The 17,868-nt window shown below is 41.8% G+C and overlaps 2 protein-coding genes and 1 non-coding gene across 10 annotated transcripts in view; 1 reads left to right on the top strand and 2 right to left on the bottom strand.

The window, feature by feature from the left end:
- Positions 1-247: 247 nt before the first annotated feature.
- On the bottom strand, positions 248-2,822 carry LOC106603556 (uncharacterized). The gene is made up of 5 exons (XR_006769866.1): positions 2,171-2,822; positions 1,053-1,128; positions 902-968; positions 562-679; positions 248-361 (listed from the first exon to the last, which is right to left on the bottom strand). It is a non-coding gene; the product is annotated as an uncharacterized protein (transcript).
- A 478-nt stretch (positions 2,823-3,300) lies between these two features.
- On the top strand, positions 3,301-9,404 carry ccdc170 (coiled-coil domain containing 170). Of its 3 annotated transcripts, XM_014197387.2 has the most exons (12): positions 3,301-3,370; positions 3,600-3,816; positions 4,165-4,435; positions 4,558-4,740; positions 4,998-5,183; positions 5,261-5,386; positions 5,626-5,826; positions 7,537-7,710; positions 7,996-8,145; positions 8,428-8,520; positions 8,778-8,981; positions 9,135-9,404. In XM_014197387.2, the coding sequence occupies exons 3-12, from the start codon at positions 4,340-4,342 to the stop codon at positions 9,402-9,404; spliced, it is 1,683 nt and encodes a 560-aa protein (XP_014052862.2). In that variant the 5' UTR covers positions 3,301-3,370; positions 3,600-3,816; positions 4,165-4,339. The 3 variants fall into 3 exon arrangements, with proteins under 3 accessions (XP_014052862.2, XP_014052855.2, XP_014052846.2); XM_014197380.2 differs by lacking the exon at positions 4,165-4,435 and having other exon boundaries at positions 8,431-8,520; XM_014197371.2 differs by lacking the exon at positions 4,165-4,435.
- A 236-nt stretch (positions 9,405-9,640) lies between these two features.
- The window catches only part of LOC106603506 (spectrin repeat containing, nuclear envelope 1b), a 101,197-nt gene continuing 92,969 nt past the window's right edge, over positions 9,641-17,868 (bottom strand). For 5 of the 6 annotated variants that reach the window (XM_045718138.1, XM_045718141.1, XM_045718149.1 and 2 more), the window contains 7 exons: positions 17,327-17,538; positions 16,794-16,994; positions 14,608-14,736; positions 14,091-14,303; positions 13,742-13,837; positions 12,618-12,688; positions 9,641-10,914 (listed from right to left, as the gene is read on the bottom strand). In XM_045718138.1, coding sequence (XP_045574094.1) covers positions 10,674-10,914; positions 12,618-12,688; positions 13,742-13,837; positions 14,091-14,303; positions 14,608-14,736; positions 16,794-16,994; positions 17,327-17,538 — 1,163 coding nt within the window. In that variant the 3' untranslated portion in view covers positions 9,641-10,673. The remainder of the gene's footprint in view (positions 10,915-12,617; positions 12,689-13,741; positions 13,838-14,090; positions 14,304-14,607; positions 14,737-16,793; positions 16,995-17,326; positions 17,539-17,868) is intronic. The other variant, XM_045718150.1, reaches the window with a different exon arrangement.

Raw genomic sequence — 17,868 nt, 5'->3', positions numbered from 1 at the left:
GATGGTTTCTCAAGTGTGGAAGTCTGTCGACACGTACAGAATCATTTAAAGGTCTTAGCTCTGGGATGGACTGAATCGACTCCACAAAGTGATCCAAAGCCACCTCCCATATGGCCAGTTTCACTTAAACAAAACCAAGACAGATGGGAGGGCACAATATGGATGGTAAGAAAGCCATAGTAGTATATAGAACGATTAACAGTAATGTTACCTACATGAACAACAAACCGTAAACAAAGGGGTTCCAGCTAACCTGACAAAGAAAGGGCATTTGAGAATGCTAATTTATCCAGCACGGCCTCGTCAGGATATGTCTCATTATTCAGCAGGAAGTTACCATGTTGTAACTTTTGAGTTTCCCCTGGGGAGAACAAAATAAAACACAGTCACCAAAGACAACAATACAGCTACAACAATTCTGGAACAATCTAAATCACAAATAAAAACAAGCCCTTTTTTGCTTTCTATAAATATCATGGTAAAGTAATTCATACTTTTTTTTCAGCAATCTACAATTTAATTTAGCTATAATGCATATTTGAAATTGCATCATCGACCAACCATATCAGGTGAGGTACTCTCCAATAGTGTAGTGGATCTCTTCATTTTCCCAGTGGACCAGAGCTACCTCGTAGGGCTGAATCTCATGCTGCTCCAAGATCCTCATCACTTTCTTCATCTGAGAAACAATGCAGATTAATAGCAAGAAATTGCATCACTGATCTGGAACCGATGACATCTGCAGCTCCCTCTACAATTCACCTGCTTAGACTACCTGGTTTAAGACAACCGAACCTTCTCTTAACAGTGATTTTTAAGTGAGTGTAATGTGATCATTTTTGTTATTATCACACTATTGTGAGAAATTACGAAGAGGAATTAAAGGTCAGTGATTTCTTACGTGCAATAGGATCGGAATCCTTCTTACTGTTTTCTCTTCAACGTTCCAAAAGACCACCGATCCCTCCCTAGAAAGAAAAATAGCTTAATTACTGCTCAAAACAATCAGCTGTCTAAGAGATATAACCAATAAGATAAATAAAAATAAAAACCTGAAGAAGAACATTGTTGCATTGTCACTGGGTTTTTGGGCGTTGTCAGTGCATATTACGAGTACATTTGAGGCATCTGAAACGAAAGTAAATGATCAAAATGGTTCTTTGTATCATTGCACAGCCATGAAAAGAGTCTGCAATTAGCCTAGAGCAGGGGTCTTCAACCTTTTCTACAGTAGCATGAGAGCTACTTGAAAAAAAAAAATTAACATGTCATGAGCTACTCATTTTCTCCTAGCTTTCAAATAAGGACATTCTTCTCTTCTCTCCCTTGCAACTCTTCCCCAGGTCCTTAGTGTACAAGATAAAGTAGTGCACTGTTTTCTGCCAATATACCTGGTAAAAAAAAGGGTTAATAAACAACTCTAAGGGGGGCCCTATAAAATCTGTGATTTTTCCCACAAAAGTCTGTTTAATATTTTCCCAAATTACGTTTTCTCTGTTTTATTTTTCCTGGTTTTAGATTTTGTTTTGCACTCTCAAAACAACGAAATTGGATGTTCTGAGAATTGTTTTGTCTCGAAGAAAACGAGCACATTTGGATTTGAGTTTAATTCCCCTTTAAAATTGTGCATCTGCATCTGGCCCTTTAATTGTACATTTAGCGAGTGAGGAATGTGAATCTAATGTGCCGGTCTAGCAATGGTTCTGTACTGCTGCTGCTCATTTCATGGCAAAGTTAGCAAATAACAAATAATAGGTAAACCTACTTTGCAGTTAACATTTAATCGAGAAGGTTTAGGGGTAAGTATTTCTGTCAACCCACAAGACGGTTATGACATAAAACTGTCTGCACACGGAGTGATTGACAAATGTGCGCCCCATACAGACAGTGGCAATATTTCTGGAAATTAATTGGCAGATATTGTGTTAGGTTTGGCTTTTTAAGCCAATAGTGGCTAACCGGGGGTGAGATAATGTCAATGGTGCGTTGATTAGATAGTAGCTGGGAGCTTGCTGTATCTGATACTTGTGAGATTTGTTAAATGACAGTTTGCGGTGGAACACGTGAAAATTGCATGTAGTTTCAGAATTGTTTGGTAGCTCGCAATCGACCTGTTGGAGATCCCTGGCCTAGAGCACCCATGAAGTACATTAAAAAGGTGTTGGCCTACCTCTTGGTAAATCTATTTCGTAGAAGCCATGGGCTATGAGGTCATGGCAGAGTGTTGGCAAATGGTACTAGTCTGCTGTTGCAAAAGCAATGCACTGCATAATATCCTATGCATATCCTAGGCATCTCCCAGGCCTCTAATCTGATTGGAGGACGGCATCACCTTGTCCTCCTTTGGGGTCGGCTGATTGGTTCTGGATGGTTGTTTGGTCCTAGGGCCTTTAGGAAGTTTCTTCCCACTTCCAGGCATGGTCACTGGTTTAATCACTGACTTAATAGGGTCCGTTGAATAGAGCCTCCTCTGTATACTGACACCCCACTGTCTGGTGGAGGTGGAATGACCAATGATAGCTGATAGTGACACAACACCGGTGCTGAAACATGGTGACACACTACGAAACATCTCGCTTCCTGTCTCCTCTGATAGTCTTCATGCTGTTTGGAGTGTGTGTTTGAGTGACAGGTCCTATGATGAACATATAGACAGAATAGAGTTCTAGGTGGAGTCACATGCTGCTGGACAGGGTCCGACAGATTGACAGGGGTGAAGCCATAGGAACATGTTCTACTCCTCAAAGGCTGCTGTATCCTCAGACGGCACAACAGTGTCCGGAAGCATGTTATCTGCATGGATGGACTGTATACACAGGAATGGAAAGAGAAGAGAAAACATAAGCATACTGACTAGCTAAATCAATAAATGTGAAATATTGAATAATGATGGGAACAACATATCTATGGGTTTTATTATATTCATAAGGACCCCATTATAAAACCATCACATATAGAAATTAATTTTGGCAATGTACTGTACATTAAAATGGCTAGCTATACTGCAGGGCAGGAAGATTGACCTTGGTTGAATGGTGAATGCACCAATTTGTAAGTCGCTCTGGATAAGAGCGTCTGCTAAATGACGTAAATGTAAAAATGTAAATGAATGGCATTGAATGGCAATGCATGCAATAGCTAGCTACAGTAGCTAGCTAGGTAGATTACGATAAACGTTCTGGGCAACATTAGCTATGGTCATAGGTCACTACATTGTGGCTGTTCATGAACCTCACAATAAAGCACCAGAGTACCACTATCCCAAGTCAAACCTTCCATGACGTAGCTAAGGTTCGTGCACGAGCACTTGCAAGATACTATAGCTAAATAGCGAGCTTCAAATGAATGAGGATGTAACCAGACAGAAGGGGTCAGTTATACATATTTTTGATGTAACGTTAACGTTAGCTAACCTAAAGAAAATAACTCCCCAAATCAGGCTTTGCAAACAAGAAGATGTTTCAATGGCTGTCATGTTAACATAACTACAGTAACTACGTTTAGTCACACTAGATCCGCATAACAGTTTGAGGTTTGAACGCAAGCTTGTTGTGCATAACGTTTCATTTGAACAGCTATACTGTATTTTCTGGTTGCAGCGTCATCCTGAAGCAAGGGATCCTGGTGAAACGAGTGACAATGTTTTCTGTTGCCTGGAGACTCCTGGTAACAGCACTGTATAGCACTTGGTTGAAATCCCAACCCAAAACTCTCACCTATATCTATTCTATTCTATTTATAAGGCGACCTACAGTAACACAGAGAAATACAATGGAAAGTATTGATACCGCAACTGAAGACAGACAACTGGATAAGGTAAAATAGAAACGTCATGAAAATAGCTGACCTTATTCTACATGTCAGGGAAGCATGTTTGTTCTACACTTAAAATGACAATTTTCTTGCTCCTCACGTCACCGCGAATCGCATAGTGTTTGTTAAAATGTTTTTGATGATGTCATCTGGTATAACTTTTTTACTTTATATTTTTTTTAATAAAAAACGTAATTTGCCGTATTCACATATGTTGACACAGGTAATGAAAATGAGGTTGAAACATGACATAACATATTGTTATCCATTTTTTTTAATTGACCCCCTCTATCTCCCTCATTTCGTGATATCCAATTGCGATTTTGTCTCATGGCCGCAACTCCCCAACAGGCTTTGGGAGAGGCGAAGGTCCTCCGAAACATGACCCGCCAAACTGTGTCCCTTAACACCCACCCGCTTAACCCGGAAACCAGCTGCACCAATATGTCGGAAGAAACAAAGTTCAACTAACAACCAAAGTCAGCCTGCAGGCGCTCGGCCTGCCACAAGGAGTCGCTAGAGCGCGATGAGCCAAGTAAAGCCCCCCCAGCCAAACCTCACCCTAACCCGGATGGGTCTCACGGTGATGGCCAGTTGTGACACAGCCTGGGATCGAACCAGGGTTTGTAGTGATGCCTCAAGCACTTTGATGCACTGCCTTAGACCGCTGCGCCACGCGGAGGCCACTAACATAACATATTTAACTTGTTCCACAACATTGTGCCCTGCTTAATGTGTCCCCAGGTGGAGCCCTGCCTTGAGAGGGACAGACTGAGGATGAGGGTCTCTGTGTTGGAGGAGAGTGTGAGGTCCTACGAGGTAGAGTGTAAAGCCAGCAGAGAGACGGTGATGAGACTGGTGGCAGAGGTGGCCCGGGAGAGGAGGAACACAGCAGGCAGTGCAGAGGCTCTCGATCTACTCAGACGGGTATGTATCCATATGTGCATCCTTTTAAAACACATACGCTTTTCACTTTGTGCTGATACGAGCTGTACTTTGCTGGCTCTGATATATATTTTTCCAGGGCAGTACAGCCTGGAATTGGCTTGTCTCAGTAGTGTACTACTGTCATCTTTGTTGTGTATAAGCATCAATTAATGTGTTAAATCTTTATACATGCATTATGTACAGTAAATGGGTATCTGTTGCAACTTTGCATTTCCTTGTCAAAATATGTCTTCCAGGATTTAGATAGTGCCTTGCTGACCAAGAGGAGCACAGATATGGAGAACCAGAGTCTAGCAGCGAGGTTGGAGGCCAATCAGCGTGTGGTTGAGGCAGCCAAGCAGGAGGCAGGGTGCCTGGAGAGGCAAATTCAGGAGCTGGAAGGGAAACTCCAGACCAGTCAGGGGAAAAACCAGGCTACAAAGGTAGGATTGCAATATTCCCAGGTTTTCCCAGAAATCCAATTTGAAGGATTCTAGAAATTTTGAGACCCCATTTACAGGGGAGACTGCAGGCCCTCCTGGGGGAGGTAGGGGCCCTTCTGCAGCTGGGTCTCTCCATGCCAACTGAGGAGGAAATTCTACAGAGACTCGGGGACCTCTGCAACAGGCAGGAACGTATGAAAGCGGTAAGTAGGGTTTTTTCTGTTCTTATACTACTACATTGTTATTACATTGTGTGACAGTTTCAATAGGCAAGAAGATAAAATATTGATAGATAATCAATCAGGATTTTCAATCATTATATACCTGGAGATACAATGTTTGAACGATAGCCTAAAGTGGATGCGCATTGCAATAACATTGAGTAGTTATTCTTTATCAATAGTTATGTTTTTAAGTTGTATCCGCCAATATTTCCTGTCAGATCAAGGAGGAGATGGAGAGGAGGCTGTCCCAGGTCAGCGAGGATGTGTCCAGGCAGACAGAGCTCCACCACAGTGCCCTGCAGAGAGCCCAGCTCGCTGAGCAACAGGTCACAGACCTCAGCGACAGGCTGCAGGGTTTGGAAGCTGAGCTGATGACTTCAGACGTGCACCGGGATGGGCTGAGTCATAACAGACAGATTGTGAGTGAGCACACTGGCTACCATGTAGAGTGTGCAGTAGGTGAACATCACACATTTCTTCACAGGTGCTGGGCCCCCCCAAAAATGGTAATAACAGTCTTTATAACTAACTTTAGACACAGTATATAGAACATATAACTACGGTAGTATATAACACTGTTGATACCTATAGTACGCTATAGTAAATAATCCCACAGCACCCAATCCCACTCCGCAAAATAAAATTTAACAACTACACCCTAGCCTTTCGTGAACCAACTCCCCGCTTGACTTTTTCCTACTAGCACTGGCTTTGCTGATAGCTACATTATTGAGGGAAAATGTACTTACTATAACTGAGATGTGGTTGTCCCACCTAGCTATCTTAAGATGAATGCACTAACTGTAAGATGCTCTGGATAAAAGCGTCTGCTAAATGACGAAAATGTAAATGTAAAACGTACACTGGGTGTACGAAACAATACGAACACCTGCTCTTTCCATGACATAGGTGAAAGCTATGATCCCTTATTGATGTCATTAGTTAAATCCACTTCAATCAGTCCCCAGATCCAGAACAAATTCAAGGAAACATACAGTATTATACAGAGCCATGAGTGGATGGAACTCAGCAAACCTGGTTTTAAAAAAAACGAATAAAGCGACACCTCAAGGCGCAACGCCTCTCCCCATGTGACCTACTTGTTGTGTGTATGTACTGACGTGTGTTAACTGATAGATGCACACACACACTACATCTTAATGTTTTTAAATGCATGCAAATTGTAGTCTTTTTTATTTTGTAAAGTATTTTTTGTTATGTGTCGGACCCCAGTAAGACTACTGACGCTAATGGAGAGCCTAATAATTCAAAGCAATGTAGATGAAGGGGAGGAGACAGGATAAAGAAGGATTTTGAAGCCTTGAGACAATTGAGACATGGATTGTGTAAGTGTGCCATTCAAAGGGTGAATGGGCAAGGCAAAATATTTAAGTGCCTTTGAACGGGATATGGTAGTAGGTACCAGGCACACCGGATTGAGTGTGTCAAGATCTGCAACGCTGCTATGTTTTTCACGCTCAACAGTTTCCTGTGTGTGTCAAGAATTGTCAACCACGCACAGGACATCCAGTTAACTTGACACAACTATGGGAAGCATTGGAGTCAACATCGGCCATCATCCCTGTGGAAAGCTTTCAACACTTTGTAGAGTCCATTCCCCGCCAAATTGAGGCTGTTCTGAGGGCAAAAGGGGGTGCAACTCAATATTAGGAAGGTGTTCTTAATGTTTTGTAAACTCAGTTTATAGGGTGCAGTAATAGAGCACGGGAGCAGCATACTATGTGTGGGAGCTTTTCTTTTTGTATTACCAAATCTGGAAAGGGACCTTAATAGGTCCAGGACCACTACCATCCTCGTACTAAAATCATAATGGTACATTTACTGTAAATGGCTTTGGATGTTTCTGGAATAGCAGAGATATTACTGCCTTGGCCTGTATTCACAAAGTGTCCCCAGAGTAGGAGTGCTCATCTAAGAACAGGCATCTAAGAACTTATCTAAGAACTCTTATTCATTATGACCACCCGTATGTAAAATGTATGCATGCATGACTAAGTCTCTTTGGATAAAAGTGTCTACTAAATGGCATATATTATTTAAAAGGCTAAATTGCAGCACTCCAACTCCGGGACACTATGTAAATATGGGCCTTGTGTTTTCCCATGCAGTATGAGCAGTTCCTGGAACAGTTGTCAGAGAGGATGAAAGTAGACGGTATCGCCACTGACCTGGGCTACGACATGAGGCTACAGCTCATTCTGTCTCGGGCAGAGCAACTTGTCAAATTAGAAGGGACGGCATTGGTGGAGAGCAAGACCCTGGCCCACAACCAACAGCGAAAGGTACACAAAACTAAACTAGTAGCTACTGAACCTACAACTTAAGAGTGTACATATCATTTGTTTATAGTCAGAGGGTTGTTTGCACACCTTACATCGTTGTAGGTGCATATATAAAACAAAACTCAAGCACACAGGTATTTTTGTATGATCCACATTTCACAATGTACAGTATTTAATGGATCGCACGCCAACATTTCTGTCAATCTAGTTACTATCATTACTGTTCCATCTACTAGTATCATAGGTATGTTGTGCTTAAACACCTGTTTACCATGTTACCTGCAGTTGAAGATCCAGAAGGAGCGGTTGGAGAGTAAGGAGCTCCACATGGAGCTGTTGAGGAGGAAGGTGTCTGAGCTAGAGGAGGAGAAGAGGACTCGCTCAGCCCTGGCCATGCAGCGAGACGACGCCAACGTGACCGCCCGGAAGATGCAGGTAGCCTAGAGGTTAGAGGGGTGGGCTAGTAGCCAGAAGGTTGTTGGTTCAACCAGCAACTGAAGGGCTGCTGGTCTGTGATCCCAGGTACCATCTCCTGCCATTGTGCCCTTTAGCAAGGCACTTACCCCCTAAAACTTAACCCCTAAAGCTCCACATCCAGGGGCGAGGTTAAGATAGGCAGAAGCCAAATTTCTGTTTCTTACTCAACGGACAATAAAGTATGTATTCTACTGTATCTAAAGAATCTATTCTATCTTAAGAATCTATTCTATTCTAAAGAAGAAGGTGGAGCGACTACAGGAGGAACTGGGATCCAGTAAGGTCTCCATCACAGAGCTCAAGGCCCAGCTGTCACACACCAACGAGCTGAAGGTAGAGGGCAGGACAGCCCAGGCCCACACATCCTCTAGAGGCAGAGTCATATAACTTCATTTCCTGGCGACTTCCTGTAGCTACAAGATTACATATTGAGTTTGAATAAAAGTTGGTTATTAATACCCTAACCCTAAGCACTGTCTTATATGTAAATTGGGAATAATTGTTTACAGACTATACTTTCTAATGTTATGTTGTTGTTAAGTAACATGATCAAAATACATTGGTGTCCAATTTGGAATGATGTGTCTAAGCTCAAAGTCCTGGAGCAGAGTCAGACCAATGTGGAGCAGAGTAAGAGTCTGGAGGACCTGGAGAAGGGCAAGGCCAAGGTGGAGAAGAAGCTCAGCACAGCCAGGACAGACCTACAGAGCCAGGAGCATCTGGCCAGGGAGGCCCAGCAGCAGTTGACCAGCCTTAGACAGACCCTGGCCCAGCTCACTGACAGAGAGAGAGAGGTGGGGAGGATGGATGGATGGATACATAGTCATATTAACATGCACATGCACGTACACGCACACACACACACACACACAATATAATTTGATTGACGAGTACAGAAAAAGAACATCCAAAACCTGACTGGAGGTATGTTTACTCTGTTGTTTCAGTTGGTAGACTTCCGTACGGTGGTCTCTCAGATGTTAGGTCTGGATGTCACAGCCCTGGCCCTTCCAAACTATGAGATCATCAAATCTCTGGAGAGCCTGCTTCACCCCCACCATGACCTCCACCACCACTCCCTGGCCCTGTCCTGGCCCTGTCCTACCCACCACCAGAACCACCATCTCCTACAGCTCCAGGACCAAGATACCTCTGGGTCTGTCACATCCCTCTCAGCTTTCTCTCAGAGGTCCACTGGCCCCGAGGCTCTCCTGTGAATGAAGCGTACATCTGCTCATCCCGAGGACTCTGCTCAGGACATGAAAGGACATGAATATGAATAATTTATTTAAATGATCAAAATCAAAACGTATTCATTTGAGATGCATCATATATATTTTTGCCCATTGAAATTGGATTTGAAATGAGTTTATGACGTATCCAAAGTCAGATCCACATACTGTCAAGTCAATAGCACTGAATCAGCCATTTTGAATAAAAGACAGAATCAAAATGAGAATTTGGCATTCAATATTTGTGATTTAGGCTCAGATATACATTATAGATATACATTTATATTATGTACAGAACATGTTAAGTAATCCTGGACTGTTATACATGTAATACTGAACGCACAGAGCCATAGAAAATATACAGTTGTTTTATAATTCGTTATAGTTTTGATTAATAGTAAGTAGATCGTTTCCATATTTTCAATTAGAAAAATAACAACAAAGTGTGTTCAGTACATTATTTCCATACAGTGAATGTTTTTAAAGGTTTCTTATACAGTCAAACAGTTTAGAGCAAACAACTCTCATTATTTCACATACACATTCAAAACACAATTCAGATTAAATAGATTCTTACACACAGTTATAGTATAGTTCATATTAAAAATCAACTATTCAACACGTATCAAGTAAAAGCATAAGTAAAAGCAAAGATTATAACTGCATGCCAAAATACATGTAAAAAATAAATGCAATGTTAGTCATCTTAAAATGTTATTTTACAAATGTTCAATTGTTACAACAGGCAAATTCACAGGTTACATGTTCTGTATTGAACTAGGTGTCAAATGGCAGCTGTGTTTCAACCCAACAGTTCCAGCATCCAGTTGATATCCACTGACTGCAGTCAGAAACATTTTTGGTTCTTACATGTGCTGCTCCAAAAATGCCTTTTCCGTCTATATGTGACAGACAACTAAAAGATGACATGAGTGATTCTATCAGCCACAAAAGATAAGACAGTTGCTGTACTCTATCCACACAAAGAAGACACGTCCAAGATCAGTTTGAGATTTGGGTTCCTATGTCTCTTGCTTATGGCGGCACAAGGAGCCGAATGATGGCAATGCTTATCCCTCTATTCTTCATGGAAACTGCAAGAGTTCCAATACAATTAAAAACCCCAACTGTGATGATGTTCAAAAACCCCAACTGTCCTCCTCAGGTTCGTCTCCATGCCAGGGCCAGGCTGGAATATACCGGAAGTAATCTCGCTCGGCACCCAGAACCAAATGTTTGGTCTGTCATGATAGACTATACAGGAGGGGGCCCGTTGGTGTATTTGAGCATGGGGTAGAAGGAACGGGCAAAGTTATTGGACTGGCTGCAGCTGAAATCCCCCTCATACATTGGCACCAGGCAGGCCATGCCCACCAGCAGCAGGAGGAGGAGCAACTGGAGGGGCACCGCCACCCACATGACGCGGTACAGGAATGACGATGGTATCACCTCGGCCTCAGAAGGGGAGGAAGCGGACCCAGCGACGTTGGGAGACCTGATTAAACACGATACGGGGAGCACACAACAACACCAAGCCAAGTAGATTTAGGTTACGACACCTGTAGAGCTAAGGATCTGCATCCAGACCACACATCCATCCAAGTATACCTTATGTACTGTGTAATTAGATTCATTAGAATCCAAAAATAAATAAACTATTTAGTTAAAAGATATAAACTATCCCAAATGGTCTTGAGGAACTACAGTATGGTAGTCATTGAACTACAATTACGATGATGAACTGTGTATCTCCGCAAACATGATCGAATAACCAAATTATATCTGTGATCAATACACTGACTGAGTCATTTGAATATCACTTGACAAACATTTTCAAGAAACACAATCCTTTCAAACCCATAAAATAAATATGTGGCGCTGACATTCCTTTCTAAAGGATGCGAGGTGTTAGGATGCGAGACAAAAAGTAGCAGTTGAACATTTAGATAGTCCTACAAGGCCTCACTGATGAGTCTATGTCCTGTTAAAAAGCATGCCAAGACAGGAGCATAGCAGCATAGAGCAGTCTGTTTTAAAGGGGGTAGCTGTAGCTCTGCTCTTTTTAGCATTAGTCAGCAGCAGAAGCATCGTAACAAACCCTCATCTGACTGTGAAAAACATTGGCTGCTGTCAAACTGAGAGGACCATAATCAGTCAATTCAGGAAGTAAATTGAAAAGCAATGAGGACTTCTTGAATTTCCTGAATTGAGCCCAGCTCTGACAGTAACACTAAATTGCTACTAAATACGTTAAATTACCTGTTTGGACAATGCACAAGGGATGTCAAGTAACAAAACAACAGCTGAGAAGAGTTACAGTACAGTGACTTTGCGGCAATGTGATACCTGATGTTGATCTGTTTTATGTAACTCTGAGGTCTATTTTATAACTGTGAAATTAGCTTACTCTAACATTATTACTAATAGTATGTGTGTAGATAGCAGTGATGTCTGTTTTACCCTCAGGTTTGACTGTCTAGACTCTAGACTGTGACCAAAATGCCCCCCCCCCCTAACACTTCACAAATGGAGACCTGAGAGGTGAGAGCTACAGATGGCAGATTGAGGGGAGCGAGGGGGAGATGGTGTATTAGTTATGTGAAATAGAAGAAGAGATGTCACACACAAGAGAAAGAAAGAGAAAGGAATAGAGAGATAGACTTGCTGCCATCATATTGTTCATTGCAGACACTTGCTGGCTTGGCAATTCAAAAGAAAAACTGTGTGTGTCCATCAGCAGTAGAAAAGGAGCATTAAGGGCCCTGTATTAGAGAAACTGTTTACAGTATGTTAAGCACTCAAGGTGCATTCTGGGTAGCGTAGTTAATCAAGCAGCCGAGGACATTGGCGGCGAAGAGGCTTGCAAGTCTCATTATATTTTGCGGAACTGTAGTGTAAAGGATTTGTGGGATATAACCACCACCTACTGTAAACCCCTAGCCTCTACATAGTATCTAGAATGGTAGAAGATGATGGAATTCATTTTCATTAACCTTTTATGAACCTTTGGTAGTAAGTAAAAAACAGCACTCAGGGTTTTCTATCCCTGTATCGTTATTTTTTTGTTGTTGCACTGTAGCGTTGCCCTGTACTGTATGTGTGCAGTGCAGCACAACGGACTGCGATTTCAGAGCAGGTGTAACATGTTCCATGAGTTCCATTATCTTCTGGGTGTTCTAGAAACCAGGAGAAAGGTACCTGTGTGGTCTGTGTGGACTGCTCACAGAGGGTCCAGAGGTCTGCTGTGACAGACTACATTTGCCCCGTTGCTGTTTGCAATGAACAGGGGGGTAAAAGAAAGAAAGTATGTTTCAGTCCAGGCAAATAAAGAACAAAGCTACCGATGAAAAGGAACTACCCAAAATGAAAGAATAGAAAGGCAGCAACAAAATCAGATGTGTGAAGGAAGGTGACAATAAGAGAGATAATTCAATGGAAAACAAGGAAACTGGCTTTTTTTCAAAGTGTACAGCTACTTTGAACCGCTAGAGCTGAATGGTCATGCTGTTATTTTGAACAAAGTGAATTCATACGCTGCTGAAGCACAACTTGTATTATGTCCTATGTTATAGGACGAATGACTTGCTATGTGGGAGACAGAAGTAAGACATTTAAGATATACATGTACTGTATCTTGAAATCATTGAGATCAATCATTGGGATTGACTTAAAAAAAAACAAGTCATTACTTCAGAGAAAAACAAAAAGAAATTGGAGAATTGGATTGATAAAAACCAAGCAGGATTAAATGTTCTACTTTGTGTTTTCAGCAGTATCAAAGAGCCAGTATTCCTTGAGCACTACACTACAGGGACCTACAACTACAGAACACTACAGAATGGAAGAACAAAACAAGAAAGAGTCAGTCAGGTAGAAGTAGAAGTTTAGGGGGCAGAATTTGGGATGCAAAGACATGTTGACTTCAAATGTTCAAATTTGGGTAGAAATTGAAGTCAAGTCAATCAAGAAGAGGGAAAGAAAAAAGGGGGAAAGAAAAAATAATGAAAAAGAGAAGGAATAACCATGTCTCCAAAACTCTGGTGGGTTTGGCTCGGGGAAAAGAAGACATGCAAGGTGTAAAGGTGTGGAAACAGGATCAGAGTGTGGTGGGAAAAGTATATCAGTCGGTGTACAGATCAGAGGTGAGAAGGAGAGGTCCTGGGATGGTGGGAGGTAGTGACTCTGCATGGCCTTAAACTGGAGAAAACTGGGCGTTGCATTCGGGGGCACAAGTGATGCACTGTCTGGGGCTTTCGGGGAGTACCAAACATCTTCCTTCTGGTAGAGCACCATGTTACACCAGAGGGACTACTATACGTTACCGATCGACGACGACTTGGCGTGCTCCTGCCCGACACCGGGCTGATGGAACCAGAGGTGGTGTCCAGCTCATCAGCCGACGACCATGAAGACAAATCCTTAGAGGAGAGAGAGAGAGACAGGACCAAAGGAAGAGAGAGAGAGTAGGGGGAGGGAGAGACAGAAAGGCAGAGAGAGAGACACACACACAGAGGGAGAGAGGGACCGAGCATGAGAAATTGTGTTAGATACAGTAAAGAAAGGCTCCAAACTTTTCTCCTGTACTATTTATTATTGTGTAATTTGTGTACTGCGTAGAGGTGCATTCCATTGCTCTATTTAATTGTACAGTACAAACGCTGCTGTTCTGACCTGTTGGCTGCTGGTGATGTTCAGAATCTTTTCCAGCTCTCTGAGGTCTCTGGTCACCTCCTTGAAGAGCAGTTTGAGGCGGTTCCCAATGACGTGCACCTTCTCTTTGGCCTCCAGACAGTCGCTGCCCTCGCTGTTGACCAGCAGCTGCAGGGACATGTCCTGCAGGGACGACACTTTCCTCTGGGAGTCCAGCAACTCACCACGGATTTGCTGTAGAAGGAGAGGAGTGGAGATAAAATGGTGGCTCAGGCTCACTATCATAGTGCAAGGAGTCAGTGATTCACAGAATATGGTTTTTGCATGTTTAACATTGACTACATTGCAGTCCGACTGCGCAGAATCTCTGATCTATAAATGACCTTGCATTCCAAACAACTAATCATAAAGGAATCAATATTACAGATTCTGCATCAAACGGATCCCTAAAAAACACAGTTTAACTAGCCTCTCGTGACAAACAAGATTTGGTTCTGAGTTTCAGGATTACACATCAACATAAGGCTTCTCTACCGACCATGAGTGTTTTGTGGTGATCGTGGAGGGTGTCGCTGTCCTGGATGGGGTCAATGGGAACGATCTCGTTCCTCCTGCGGTCAATGTTCTCCAGCCACAGTAGCAGGCCGTGACTCATCTCATGGAAGTCCTACAGGAGACGAGATGTGAATACAAATGTGAAGACGATGGAGTATTCAGCACTCACCGCCACCTTCTATCAAACAAATGATAAACCTTGTTTTTGATGTCCAGGACATTGAGACTGTCTCAGTTGTCAAACATGCAAACAATATCTGTACAGTTTTGGATCTTTGAGTAAGTCAACAATAGCCTGGTCTACTTCTTAATCTTCATCATGGAAATGCTACCAAAAATAATTTACTGAAATTTGTTACAAATGATGTGAGTCACCCATGATTCACCAAACAACATTTTTAAAGACGGAGCAAAGTACTTTGAGCATATGTTTTCATTTCAGTCTCCTCCGTCTCCACTAACCAAAGTTAATTGCTAGGATTTTTTTTATATTAATCATTTTAAATTAACAGCTGTACAGAAAGCCAAATTACAGAGGAGGAATTTCAGGGAAAACTCAAGCACTGGATGGCATACCAGTTGAGGTATATCAGACTTTTTTTATGTACTCAGAGGACTGCGTTTAGCATGTTTTAACCACTCCAGATACTCAACAACAAGGTCTGATTTCACTATTACTGAAATAAAACCCAGGTGTTAACTATAAAGATCCAGTCCATAAAAGATTGGAGGCCCCTTACACTTCAGTGCTGCGATGAAAAAATTCTAGCAAAATGCATAGCACATAGAATTAAAGGTATCGTTGGATATTATTCATCCTAATCAGACAGGTTTTTTACATGGACGATACATTGGAGATAATATAACAAACATGATTTGAGAAAATGATCTGCAATTTTTAAAGGAACCGGTTGACTTTGTCTTTTAGCTAGCTAGGTGTTTTTAATTAGTCTAAATTTGCACTAAGAATCAATGCCGGATTCAACAACAGAACACTATGAAAAATCTGGGAAACCAGGCCTAGTATTCATAGCTGATTTTAAAAAAGCTTTTGATAAAGTATGACTGGAATTTATATATAAATGCCTGGAATATTACAATTATGGAGAATCTCTTACACAATGGGTTAAAGTTATGTATAGTAACCCTAGGTGTAAAATAGTAAATAATGGCTACATCTCAGAAAGTATTAAACTGTCAAGAGGAGTAAAACAATGTTGTCCACTATGGGCATATCTATTTACTATGGCCATCAAAATGTAACAATCAGATCCAACAATAATATCAAGGGATTCGAAATCCAGGGCTTAAAAACAAAGGTGTCATTGTACGCTGATGATTCATGTTTACTTTTAAATCCACAATTTGGATAACATATAAAATAACATTTTATAAAACAGCATCCTCTTTGTAAATTATATCATAAATAGGACTGGTAGAGTTGTCACACATTCAGCTTACAAAAATATATAAAAATGTCTGCTCTGTTCAAAATTAGAACCAACTAATTGCAGCATTACCACAAAAGTGGAAGGGGGAGAATGTAAGGAACTTGTCTGTTGGCCCTACATTTAAGACCAAAATTGGTTAAAGAAAATTGTGATGAATAAAAAGTATACCAGTTTAAATTTAAGGACCCCAAAATTGGCAGCTGTGTCATACAGATTGCAAATTAGTTGGGAAGAGATTTTCGATGTACTGATTCCATGGCACATGGTTTATGAACTGACGAAAAAAACGACACTGGATTCAACATTTTAGTTTTTCAATTTAAATGATTATATCAAATTCTTGCAACCAATAGAATGTTATATATATGGTGGAAACAACCATCCCAGCTCTGCAGATTTTGCTGCGAAGAGACAGAATCATTAGGGAGGGATGATAGGGTTAAGGGAAAATAATAAAGAAGGAAAATATTATATACATTTCCCCAAAAATATTGTATATGGGGGATTAAAAATTATGCAGACAATTACATTGATAGAAGCCACTATCTACATGCAATATTAAAGCTGATCTACCCCCTAAAAGTAAAACAAACAAAAAAACTGTTGCCTGGTCCTAGATCTGTTTGTGCTATCTTGCCAACTCCTCAACGGCCATTTGAGTTGGCAAGACAGCACAGATCTGGGACCAAGCTAGGTGGATAGACAGCTGGACACCTACGTGACACTGCATGAGGGCATTCTGTAGTGCTGCCCTCCACTCCCCCAGAGAGGTGCCAAGTCTGTCCCAGCGGTTGTTCATCTCTTTCAACCTGGCCTGCAGGTCCTGGCATTCCTCTGTGGCAGACTGGACAAACTCTGCACTGCACAGGTTAATGGATAGCACAATGGCCTTACGCTTGTCAACAGCCTTCTGCAGCTCCTGTAGAAAGACATTATGGAAAGAGATGATTGGAGATTGTGTATAATATCAGCATAGAGTCTTTAAAAAAAGGACCTTATTGAGAATTAGGGTTGCAAAATTTCAGAAACTTTCCCTAAGATCCCAGGTTTTTAAGAAATCCCAGTTTGAGGATTCCCGATAACTAAGAGGGAATAAGCAAGGAGGAAATCCTCCAACTGGGAGCCATCCAACCGGGATTTCTGAAAAACCCGGGAATTTTGGGAAAGCCTTGCAAACTTTGTAATCTTAGTGAGGATGCTAAACACCCATTTCAGGACTCAGAGGGCAAAAAGCCAAAGGTCAAAGATCACCTTGAGTTTCTTGATGCGCATCTCGATGGTCTGGATGTCGGTGCTGAGGTCCAGGCTCTGCTGCTGCTCTAGCTCCGCCGCCGCCTGGTCCAGCCACACCCACACGGCATTGAGGTCAGAGTTGAACTGCTGCCACTGCTGAAGGTTCTGCTTCAGACGCATCTCTTTACTGAGGGCCTGGGCCTGCAGCAACTCCCAACGTTCTATCACACCTACACCACAGGGGTGGAAGAAAGGGGTATTATAATATATAAACGGCGTTATATAATATCGCTATACTATATTTATCCATCTCTTTACTGAGGGCCTGGGATGGGGCAGCAACTCCCAGTGTTCTATCACACCTACACCGCAGCGGGAAGGAAGGAGTATTATATTATTTATTTGGTAATGGGATATATACGTAGTTTTTTATTATATATATCTATCTCTTTACTCAGGGCCTGAGACTGCAGTAACTATCCTACAGTACAGTATAGGAGGAAGGAAAGAAAGGGTATGAAATTATTAATTTGGTAATGGGATATATGTGTAGTTTATCT

The sequence above is a fragment of the Salmo salar genome, chromosome ssa01 (assembly GCF_905237065.1).
Source record: "Salmo salar chromosome ssa01, Ssal_v3.1, whole genome shotgun sequence".
In the NCBI taxonomy this organism is placed as follows: Eukaryota; Metazoa; Chordata; class Actinopteri; order Salmoniformes; family Salmonidae; genus Salmo; species Salmo salar.
Note: the sequence above shows the minus strand (reverse complement) of the source record. Positions and strands in the feature narration are given on the sequence as shown.

Coding starts and splice junctions, on each gene's coding strand:
- ccdc170 (XM_014197371.2), top strand. CDS start 3,342: ATGAATGAGGATGTAACCAGACAGAAGGG. Junction 3,817..4,557: donor AAGACAGACAACTGGATAAG/GTAAAATAGAAA, acceptor ATGTGTCCCCAG/GTGGAGCCCTGCCTTGAGAG. Junction 5,827..7,536: donor TGAGTCATAACAGACAGATT/GTGAGTGAGCAC, acceptor TTTCCCATGCAG/TATGAGCAGTTCCTGGAACA.